The sequence below is a fragment of the Trichoderma atroviride genome, chromosome 2 (genome assembly GCF_020647795.1).
Source record: "Trichoderma atroviride chromosome 2, complete sequence".
Classification (NCBI taxonomy): domain Eukaryota; kingdom Fungi; phylum Ascomycota; class Sordariomycetes; order Hypocreales; family Hypocreaceae; genus Trichoderma; species Trichoderma atroviride.
The window spans coordinates 6,065,090-6,077,032 of NC_089401.1; the positions used below are offsets into that span (position 1 = coordinate 6,065,090).

Below are 11,943 nucleotides of genomic sequence, written 5' to 3' on the forward strand. Positions count from 1 at the left end.
AAAGTTGGCCGCACTACGAAGATGGACAGTATCTAGGTAGGTACCTATCTAGTAGAGACAGCAGGATTACGTGGCTTCAAAGCACTTCCAAGCTGCTCTTCAGAGCAAGCAATTTCTCCGCACAAGACAAGTCACGCTTAAAATGTATAGAGCAAATAAAGTTTAGGTCTTGAATCTCGCTTCAGTATTACTATCTAGTAATATCAACCGACAGCCTCTCACACAGAGAAACGTCTTGCCGACCAACGCCAACTGAGAGGTCCGCATTCCCCAATGCGGCCTCCTGGGTGTATCCTAAAAGCAGACAGATATAAAAAAGGACAAAAAGCCTCCCCAGGTATGGGTATCCCACTGTAGCCACAGATGATGTGTACTGTTTTTCATTATATACAGGAGTCTCTCTATCCATCCAGAGCCATCTCCGAAAGATGAAAGATCACGCAATTATATGAAATAGAATTGTGTCATGAAATCGTGAGAAGAAAAAAATTAAAGGAAATAATAAAGTGAAAGTAGGAAAGGTTATGAAAACACCTTGGGTATATAGGACTTGTATGTAAGCGAGTGCGTCAACGGACATATAAAAAACGCCGCCCAACAAACGATGGGACTGTGGAACCCATTCCTATCAGAATGCTCAAAACTCCTCTTCTATGTGTATGTCATTTCCATGTGTTGAAAATGCGAGAAGGACTTCTTGCTTAGCAAGAGAGGACGTAGCCTGGACCCTTCTTACCGGCCATGAGCAGACCAAGCTCTCGCATGCGCTCGGCACCAAGGCCGGGAAGCATTGTCTTCCGCTCGGGGATCTGTCCACGTCTGGCACGATCGCAGTACTTCTGGAAGAACTTTTCCTTGCGGCGCAGACGCTTCTTCTCAAGACCCTTGACAATGTCGATGGCGCTACGCATGTGGCCATCGGTGTCGGATGAGGTCTTGGAGCCCTTGGGCTGCTTCTGGTGACGGAAGATAGCCGCAGGTCTGGGCAGGGACTTTGTATGGGTAAGACCAGGGCGGCCGGCCAGCTGGAAATTGGCGTGTGCACCCTGTCTGGGAGTCTGGATCGGGGTGGCGATGGCCACAGCCTTGGGGGCAGGGGAGCGAAGTCGTCGAGGCGACTGGCGGTCAAAAAGAGGTCTGGGGGGAACGAGCGCGAGGCTTGGGAGCAGGGGAGCGAGCACGAGGCTTAGGGGCGGGAGATCGAGCACGAGGCTTGGGAGCGGGAGATCCGCGTCGCTTAGGAGGTGGAGAGCGGAGACGACGGGGAGATGTGTTCCCATTCTTCCGCTGTCTCCGGGCACGGTCGGTCTCGCTGCCGAGATCCTCCATGACCCCCCTGCACCCACGCGTGGCCATCGCTGTCGGAAGCATCCACGTAGATGTCCTCCTCATCTTCCTCGTCAAGGTCCGAAGCCGGGAAGCTAGGGTCAATGTCCTGAGGGATGATGCGAAGCTTCTCGTTCCTGCGGGCAGCGAGGCACGACAGGTAAGCATCCTCGACGGGCCGATCCTCATCCAAAGTGCCGCACACAAAGTCGGTGCTGTCAGGCAAGTCAGGTGCCTCGGTCTGAGGTCCAATGAGTCGAGCCTTGGAGGCACGGCGACGGCTGCGTCGGGAACCAATGGAATCATCCGACTGCTGGTCGTTGATAGAGAGTCGGCGAGCCAAGCGAGGAGTGAACTGGCGTGGGATAGATGGAACTCGAGGAGTCCACATCATCATGTTCTCGTCATCGTCGTCCTCCTCGTCGGAATCAGCGAAGCCAGTCTCCTCGTCGGTGTGATAGCCATCAGAGTCGTCGTCCTCTTCGTCCTCATCCTCATCTTCATCCTCCTCATCTTCCTCATCCAAGTCTAGGTCATCATCAAGTTCATCGGCTTCATCCTCGTCCTCGTCTTCATCATCCTCATCCATGGCTGTCTCAGCCTCATCCTCCTCCGCCTCTTCCTGTTCGGCTTCCTCCTCAGCTTCAGCTCCTAGGCGGCGAATCAAGTTTTCCTTGACCAGAATATCGGAAATAGTAAGCTTGGTCTGAGTGAAGTTCTCTTGGCGAATCCAGTCGTCCTCACGAGCCATGCCACTGGCAAACTCGTGGAACTGGGAACCATCCTTGATGAGCTCCGTGGAAGAAGCACGAATGAATCGAGGTCGAACGAGGGAGGCCTTGCAGCAGTCTGCTTCAGCAGGGGCTGGTCGAGGAGAGATGGGGACAGGATGTGTCATGCTCCTCTTGGGAGTAGAGGGCTCATAGGGCTTGGGAGAAGTCTTGTGCGAAGACGACGGGCGGGCTGTGCATGCGAATTTGATGCAGGTTCGCTTTGGTGCGTCTTCCTTTGACACAGGCGTCTTGAGCATGGCAGCAGGAGGGGCGGCTGCTGCAGGAGCAGCTTGTGGCTGAGCTTGAGGCTTAGCGGCACAAGCAAACTGGATGCATCGCTTTCGAGGAGCTTCCTTGACAGGCTCCTCAACTACTCGTCTAGTGCCGAAGAAGTTGCCAAAGAGGCCGCTCTTCTGCTCGCCGGCACCGTGGAGACGAAGCATCGACAGATTGGGGAGAGGCGGGCTGGGAGTGTTTGTCCGTGAAGGGCTGGTAAGGCCAGTGTCACTGGTCAGGTCGGCGGTGGAAGCAATGCTGGCATTGCTGACCATGGAGCGGCGGCGTTGGCTGTAGGATTTGGACGGGTGGAAGACGTGAGCATCCTCTTCGTCTGATTGTCCAAGGATGGCCTGAGTCAGCAGCGAAGACGCAACCTGCTGTTGACGAATCGGCGCTCTCTGGAAAGGAAGAGGCTTGGTGGGTATAGGCATAAACAGCTGGGTTTCTGGTGGCTCGTCGGGGTCCTCAATGAGATCTGACCCTTGCGTCGCCCACTCGAGGTGATGTGAAGTTGGAAGAGTCGCCATGGTCGCTGTTGTTGTGAGGCTGAAGGTGTATATCGTGGTGAGTGAATTATAGTAGGCGAGTAGATGATTCGATTCGAGAGAAAAAAAAAAAAAATATCCAGCAATGACAACAAGAAGGATTTTCGTCAAATGCCCCGTTTGGTATTGAGCCAAAATACAGAGACACTGAGAGGCGAGTATAAGGCGTCGTCGTCTTCAACTCAAGAGGGGCGTATGAAGGATTTGTGTCGTAGCAAGGCGAAGCGTGTAAGCCGACACAAGGCTTCCAGCTCGTGAGAACAAAGTCTCTTCAAAGATTGTCCCTGAGGACCGCGATGCTATAACATCAAAACCAACATGTTCAATATCCAAAGAGTCGAGAGTCGAGGCAGTGGACGTGGACGTGGACGTGAAAAGGACTAAAAAGGGCTTTTGGGGCCCGCGCGAGTGGTTATAAGAGTGAATGCGAAGAAGCGGGTGGCAGGCCCAGTCCACTTTTAGCAACGCTCTCTGGTGATCTGGGGGGGGCACACTCGCAGGACGAATCAACGCAGACTGGAAAAGAGTAAAAGAAAAAAAAGGGTCCAGAGGGGCGTGTGATTATCGAGCAGAGGAGGCTTCTTGGCAGATTCCGGATGACGTCCGTTCCAGATGTGGCGTGGCGGACCTGACACGACAGAACGCCGGGAGGTCGGTAGGGGTGTGTGTAGACGCCAATGCAGGGATCTCCGATGCTTGGGAGATGTTGGATTTGGATATGGATATGGATATCGAGGCGACCCAAGGTCTCAGACATGCAATGCAGACGCTGTGATGTGATGAGCGCTGCGTGCCGCTGTTCGCGCCTACATGTAGCACCTGGAGAAGAGCGGGTTGGAGCAGAGAGTTGGGGGGTGGGAGCAGCGAAGAAGAAAGAAGCGAGAACGAGCGCCACACACGCGTAGCAGCAAAAGGAAGAAGTCAAGAAGAAAAAGAACAGACGCGGGCGGGAAGAACCAGTTCGAGCGTCGGCGAAGGCAGCCAAGCACAAAAGGTGAGGGATAATTAATTGATCTGCCGCCACTGCACACTAGCACCGAAGCATCGAGCGCTGCTGCTCATACGGAGTACATCGGGATTTGGGGGAACGGAACATCTACAGTAGCGCAGCGTAGCAGGCGATGAGAAAAGCAGGGCCCAGCGCGAGCAACAGCAAAACCTGCAGCCCAGACAGTGCCGAGGGCAGAGCCCGCACGCGCCGAGGCCGTCCTGTTCAAGGGCCTCGTGCCGCTTCTGGACGGCTGCAAAGCGCACCTGGACCAGAAACAACGCGCAGCCAAGGGTCGGGGCACAGTGTGCGGGCGCTACAGCCGCGCCGACAAGAGGCACGGGGCTCGCGCACAGTGGGCTGCACAAGCACAGAGCACAAGGCACCTGAGCACCACACAGTCACAGTGCAGCGATGGGTGGGCGCCCATTTGGTCCTTTTTGGGGGGTGTGGGCGCTGGTCTTAGGGGGGGGGGTTCCGCAAATTAAGAGCCACTGAGTGGTTTTCTTGGGCTGGTGCTCATCAGCCTGCGATCCAGCGGCCGATCTATGCGCAGGCGCCAAATTTTCTGCGTCCAGCGCGGGCTGGCGAAATTTCCATTTCGCTACAGTGCCTACGCACGGGTACAATCCAGCACAGCAGTTCTGGCAGCACGCGCTGTTTAGACCGGAAATAGCCCATCGAAGGTCGAATCCAGCCTGTGAGCCAGCGCTAGCACCAATACAGAAGCGTCCATCCACATCGTCGGTGTCGTCATGATGCGACCCAAGGGGCCTTTTTTCTTTTCGATTTTATTTTCCTGGCGAATGCAATGCGCATCGTTGATGCTAAAATAGGGCATCCGATGGTGGAGGGTGAGCTGATGGCCCTCCACTAACTGCATTCATTCCCACAGCCCTCTGTCAAATGTCGATAGCCGCAACGACCTGAGGCTCGAGGGGTTGGAGGGGGGGCACGCAAATGAGAGCAGAAACAAGGGATGGGAAGCTCTTCTTTCGATGTGCCGCTCGCTTCCCCGCTCGCATCTGCATCGAATAAACAGACAAAGAGTAAAGCGTCGATGCCCTTGTCAGGGGAGCGCGCAAAGGCATGCACGGGAGCAAAAGGAGCAGGCAGCGTCTCCGTGGGATTTTCAGCTTCAGCTCCATGCAGCACTTACAAGAGGTACATGCCGTATACGTGTAGGCAGGCAGGTATCAAATGTACATGCGTGGATGCGTACGCCGGCGTTGCAATCGCTACTCCGTGCTCATATAACCCACCATCCACCATATTTGCTCCGTACCAGCGACTCCCGGGTCCCGATCGGTCCCAGAGCTCGTAGGTACATGCCCCGTACGCGTGCAGGCAAGGCAGTACAAGAAGGGATCGCGGTATATGCTCCGTACCTTGCAAATTTCCGCCTCGCCTCGCCTCGCCTTGCATGTCTCACAGATTGTCGCTTAACTGACCAGCAGCCCTGGCACTTGGCTCCCGTGTTAAGCATATATCGCACAAGACATGTCTCTCACTAACATGTCTCGCCGAATATGGATCGAAATTATACGAGCATCGAGACCCTACAGCCAGTACTTCCGGCTGCTACGTTGCCCATGCCCAGAGTCACCTCAAGGCATGTACATATCAGCACCACTCTCTCTCTCGTGAGCATTCATGCATGTGTGTATACAAGTACTGTAGGGATGTCTGTTTATAGCACATCCCTTTTGCACGGCAAGCGAGAAATGATCCATCTGTCGAATTCCACCGCCTAACAGAGATCTTCCTTGGCAAATCTAATACCGGCAATATCCCAATTGCATGTTATGGGTAACACGAGAGAGATCAAGAAGATTGAAGAGAGGAGCTTCACGTGCCGCAGATGTGCTGTCTGCCCATCATGTCGTCGTTGATGTTCAGCCAGCGTGGAGGAATGAAGTCACTCGCTGCCATAAAGCGTTTAGACGGCACCAAGTACACGCATAAAAGGGCATAAAGCAAGTCGCCTCATAGCGCAGCATCATGATGATGACGGGAGGCTAGCTCGCCAAGAAGCTCCTAAACTGACTTCTCCATTCTGAGAGAAAAGCACATACTATGTACTGTACTATACAGTACTGTAGGCCTTGCTTCTGACAAACAAACAAGCAAGCAGCAAAATATGCCTCATAGTAAAAGGCCGCTCCAGGAGAGCTTAGCGCGACGCTGCTGGGGTCATTTGGCGCGTGAGCTGGGGTCGCCTTTGCTTGCGTGCTGGATGGAGATGGAGCTGGAGCTGGGGCAGCAGCTGTGCGCCATTCATTGATCAGAGAGCATCACAAGCGAGGGCGAGGCTCCGCTTGCAAGGCGGATGGGCATGATTCCCATCCATTCACCGCCCGCTGGAAATGGACCGTGTTGGTGTGCTGGGCTGTACTGTAGGTCAGCCCATTCGCCCGCTGCATTTCGAACGCTGATGGAACAACAGAAGGCAGAGACGTGATTGCTCCAACAAGGATGATCCTCATTGCACTCAGGGGACCGTCAGCAGGCGAAGCTCACATCCGCGCCTAAAAATACACCACAGTGCCGTCATATATCGCAAAGCCTGTTGATTGGTACCCCGTGTTTGTTACTTGTATATGAGTTCGCACTCCGTGCTTCAAGTAGACGCAGGTTCAGCCAGTGCTCAATGCCAGGTGGGAGACCTCTTTGCTGCCTGTACGTGCAATTGGCCAATGAATCGCGGCCTGGAGATGTGTCCAATCAGGTCATGCTCACTCGATATTGCGTCCAGGTCCAGCCGCAGCCCGCGGCAGCACAATAATCGTACAGTAGGCCATATGCACCTCGCTGCAGATGGGTTAGCAGGCGTTTCGCTTCACTGTGAGGCTTACTGTGAGGGACTCTCGGGGCCACAACCGAGCCAAGGCCGTGCAAGCCTGCAGCTCTTACCTACTGGTGGCTATGATTCTTTTGGACGGGCGCCGTCCGCACTGAGTTAGCATTCTACATGCTGCTCTTGTGCTAGCCGCACTGTCCTGGTACGACGTCGCTCTGCAGCCGACTTTGCCCAATTTGACGGTCGCAGAGTTCCTCTACAGTGCACGGAAAATCAAAATCCTGCGATTGAAGCGAAGCGCGAGCGCCACTAGCCACGGCCGGATTCGGAGAGCCGTGGCAAAGACTCCAGCTACTGTTGTGATGACCTGGGAGCAGAGTACTGTACAATAGCACACGGTCGAGAGTCCAGACCTGAATAGACAGACAGACACGCTTCACTAGCTCCAGACCCGTCGCAGGAAGCACAGAGAGAAAAGAAAAAAAAAAAATTTCTCCTTATCCCGTGGGCCGCTGGAGCCGCTGGCCTCCTCGGATTCTCGCAACGGCTCGGCCTTGCCGGTGTTTGCCCGGTCTCTCTCTGCAGCTTCCATCTCGTGAGCAGGAGACTTTGAATTGTCAATTGACCTCTGTCCCCGAGTTGACTGCCGGAGGCGAAAAGAGCGATTCCGCGACGGTACTTGGCTGCCGAGGCAAGTCAGCGTGCTGCCCCTTTACGCGCATTGCCTCGCTCCATCCGGCGCTGTACCTCGCCTCACGGGACTCCCGCTTACAGAGGTAGGTAGGGAGGCTTTGGGTTTAGTGCCGTAATATGCCGGCGTGCATGAGAGACCCCTACTCGATCAGGTCTCGTACATTAGCATGCAGAGGCCGCTCCATACCCCATACTTGCACTTGCAAGTAAAGGAGACGCTGGCAGGTGGGATGCGCCACGCAGTTTTGTCATCGCGTGGCGCGCTGCCCACTGCCAGACCTGCTGGGCCAATTCAGGCTCGAACTGCCACACGGCGATCGCCAGCAAAACTGCACCATGACGCCAAATTCCTGCCAAACAATGGCAAACCTGATGCATTTCCTGTTATGCGCAGATCGGGGAACGAAGAAAGCTGCTTTGCCATGACTCTAGAAGGGTCGATCAGGGCTGGTGGAATGCTACCCCCCCTTAATCAAGAGACAATCATCCATGTTGCAGCCGCCAGTCAGTTGAACGCATGCGAATCGCAAGTGACACACCAAATGGAACCACCACGTTGCCTTTGCCTCGCCTATCATGCCCCGGATGTATGCCGAGCAGCATAATCCCATCACCCGGCTGCATGCAGCATTCTTCGTGTCTTGTACGTAGTGGTAGCTGCAGGATTGGGTGCTGCCTCGCTTTGCAATCAGCGCGGGAAGCGGCATGGATGTCATCCAAGGCGCAGACTGTAATAGACTGGGAATTCCCATCGGCACCTCCAGGATTATCGCCATTTACGAAAAAGGGAAATAGCCAGGCCAGTAACCCGATTACCGTCAGAGCCGGAGTATGCAGCTGATCCCTTCCGACCTGCAACCCGCCACATCCGTCCTTTTTTTGGGCACGTTTAGATCGGCAGGAGGGCTTGAATGTTAGGTAGCGCTGTCTTTGATGTGTTCCCAAAGTGGACAAATCGTCATACAGTACATTAGTTGTTACGTGTAAGTGCAAATCGAAGAATCGGCCTTGATAGGGGGCCAACCGCCGACTGGGTATCAAGTCGCCATCATCAGGATCTTGTACTGTGAGCCCAACAGTTGCCACATAACCACACAATGCAGCCGAATCAGACAGCAGCGCGGGGGTCCTCGAGGGCAGGCTCGCATTGCTCGTCAGCGTCCATCGGGTCAGCAGCCATTGGGAGGCAGCTCTACGCCAGAATAGGCCTCGAGCCCGACACGAACCGCCCAGCCGCAAATGGCTACGTACCACGTCGCTTTGCGCGGTATCGTCAATTCTCGCAGGAAAAACGACGAGTCGGTCCAGCGCACTAATGTGGTTCAGAAACCCCACGGCTGGCTGCACAAACCCCGCATCGTCTCTCTCTTGCTGAGTGAGGTCTTTCGATAACGATGGCCCATGACCACGAAGAATAAAAAGGGTCCTGGGCCAAAGGAAGCAGCTCTTCGTAATTGAGGAGATACGCTGCCCGTCGAGCTGCAACTGACGACCCAATCACCAGCAGGGCTGCGAGAGTGACGCCACACTGGCAAGTGGTTCGGCCGACATGTCCGTTGCATGCTGCATGTTGAAGCCCTTCCCAAAGCGTGCTCGTCGCTTCGATCTAGAGGGCTCGCGATATATTGGCAGGCACATTTCATGCGCAGGTTAGGTAGGGCGTTTCGTAACGGCGCGGCCAATTGGAGGCGCAAGCGTACGCCATCCAACCGGCACAGGGGCGCGAATGGGAGCAAGGCGTTTCGCCTCAGCGTCCCACGTATCTCGAAAAAGGCCGTGGAGCATGGAGGTGCGGGACGGGAAGTCCACGGGTCAACGTCGGCTAGAAGCAGCCGGAGAAGCAACTTTGAAGCACTTTGAAGCACCTTTGAGCCTCAGGCATGCGCAAGTCGTGCTCACTTGACGGCGCATCTTGGCTCCCGTCGGCGGTGAGAGTCAGGGCCGTGCATGAGCAGCCAAACCAAAGGGCCATCCACAGCCCTTTTCGGCCACGGTAGATACTAATGAGCTGCGGAGCTGTGCTCCGTAATGTGCTTGGTCTTGAAACTACGCGCTCTACAGCAGCCAATGGCTCCGTGGCCAGATACGGACCAGCTGCAAGTCCCCTTAATATTGGCGCATGCATGTACTCGCAGTACTGCCGTTGCGATGGTAAGGGACCTGCCGTAGCTCCCTCGACGCATCGATGCCGGTTTGATACAATGACTTGGTAAATTGACTAATTTCTATGCGTGCGTTGCTGCGATTCGTACTGACACCTACAACCCGGCCGTGTAGCGTCTGTATCTGTATCTGGCAAGATGGATAGCTCTTGCACTCCGCACTTGTGTCCCATACACAGCTTATGCACCTTTATCTCAGAAAACACAAGCCGTCGTATACCAAAGGCGGACAGTGTGCTCCTCCTCCGCACATGTCTTTGAATGTTTCCTAAGCAGAAATCGAGGCTTTGGATAGAGAGACATCATCTCAAATTGATGAGACATGTGTTCTTGCTCGTTCCCGGTCAACGCCAAGGCTGAAATGTCTTATTACTTTTATGTGTAAGCTTAAAAATAGGAGGGCCAGGCTAGGCCAGGCTGTGTGAACCAATTCCTTCAGTCGTCTTAGACATGACTGACTTTTTGCGTGTTCAATTGCTCCCCGCGGATTGGCCAAGACAGCAAATTTCGTTGAGACAAAGCCAAGAGCAAATTAATCACTTTTTTTTTTTTTTAAACCAAGCTAGATTACAAGCTCGTAGATGGTAGTGGGGGTTCCTCAAGCTTGGAGATTTGATGGTTGGAGAAACACCGGACACCAGCGTTAGCGGCCTCGTCTCTCCTCGGGCTGTTTTATTATTTCGTGCCCCTAGGGGTGCAGCGATCGTGCAAGACAAGAAAAATCCGGCGAGGTACACAGTGTCTCGTCAATCAGTGGCAGACTTTTTGGTTCTAAGCCAGCCGCTAGCTTTCTGGTCCGACTGCTTTGTCGTTGAAAATCCGTTCTAGCAATTTTTTTTTCTCGCATTCTCGCTAGTAAAACGATCGCTCCGATAATGGGGGGGCCCCAGCCCACCGACGACAACCGTCCTCTTAGCGGCTAGGCGGGCTCTAATAGAGACGAAGAAAAAAAAACAAAAGTTTCTCAAGAAGGAGGGGAGCGAGGAAATAATTGGCGCATGGGGACGGACGTTGGGGTTGGGGAAATTTTCCTTTTGACGACGGAGCTTCAAAAATTTTCCTTTCTTGGTGTCCACCTTGCAAGGTGAGGCTGCATGCTTGGCTGCTCAGCTTGCTTCCCGTTTCGTAAATACAGTTTGGCTCATAAGCGCGTATACAGACTTTCCGTATATGCATGAATTATTGATGTCTCGCGCCCGAGGCCAGAGAAAGGCCCTCGTGTAAAGAAAAGGGGCTCGTATGAATCCCAAGTCAAGTTCGTTCTGTGCTTCTTTGAGACAAATGTTTATCTGAGACGTGTCTACCTATCCTCAAGTCTAGGTCTCTTGGCTTCGACTCGTGAGCAATGGCAACTTGACGCGAAGTCACACTCTTCTCTTGGCGCTTGTAAACCACATACATGGAGGCGTGCTACCTTGCACAGATGAGTTAGTTGACATACCGCGCTGTCGCACATGAGCTCTGGGCATTTCTGGCGCGGCACAGCAGCAAAGTGGCAGCGATAACGGAGGAAAAGGGAGAGAGTTTGGCCGGAAAAGTCAAAATTGCTCTTGGTGTGCTGCCACCCCTTGAAGCCTTCCGCAGCCCATTCCGAGTAAAAATCTTATACCGCATAGGGGCCGAATTATGCTTCCCGAGCGCTGCGAAAGAAAGAAAAAAAAAAACAAGGCTAAGAAGATATGGCCACACAGAATTCTAGGCCTTTCGCAGCTGCTTGTGGCGCCATGCAGAAGCTACCCATTCCTCGGAGTCTCTGGATAACATGGCGTTTGGACCCCTCCAGACCAGAGTTGGCGGAACAAAATGAACTGACATTTAAAGGTGAGAAATGTCACTGGAGACAGAGTTACTGCTACTATGCCGCATTCCCATTCCTGCAGTGTAAGTGGTGTATATCCATCCCGGAGCTTGCTCTGCGTGTGGTTTCCTCTGGCATGTATAACGTACTATAGATGAGCCATCAGTTTGATACGGCCGTTGACGTTATCTTCATCGAATGTTGACACAACGTAAAGCAGCAAGTAATCTCGATGGAAGCAGTCTCATACCAGTTCAGTCATGCAATTACTTGTGCTATGGAGCTTCCAACCTGACTTGCTCGGACTCAATTCTTTACCATTATTCTTACTCGATATATTCACGCCACTTCGTGAGTGTTATAGGTTACGTGATTGAAATGAGGCTCTTCAGGAAAATAGTCTCCCGGGTTGGTAATCCTCTCTACATATATTGAATGGCTATGTAGTTCCGCTCTCATTCATCAAGCCCATCCATTTACTTGAGTTGCTTTTCATAGTCACACACACAGAATAAATCATCAGGTTCACCAGCTTCATAAAGACCTTTGTTACTCTGTAGAACTTTACTCTGGCTGCTA

The 11,943-nt window shown here is 53.4% G+C and overlaps 1 protein-coding gene across 1 annotated transcript; it reads right to left on the minus strand.

Moving 5' to 3' along the window:
• Nucleotides 1-1,237: 1,237 nt before the first annotated feature.
• Nucleotides 1,238-2,905, minus strand: TrAtP1_004861 (uncharacterized protein; the record flags this gene model as incomplete). The annotated part of the gene is made up of 1 exon (XM_014084260.2): nucleotides 1,238-2,905. One exon carries the CDS (start codon nucleotides 2,903-2,905, stop codon nucleotides 1,238-1,240), a length of 1,668 nt encoding a protein of 555 aa, XP_013939735.2.
• Between the last annotated feature and the right edge of the window lie 9,038 nt (nucleotides 2,906-11,943).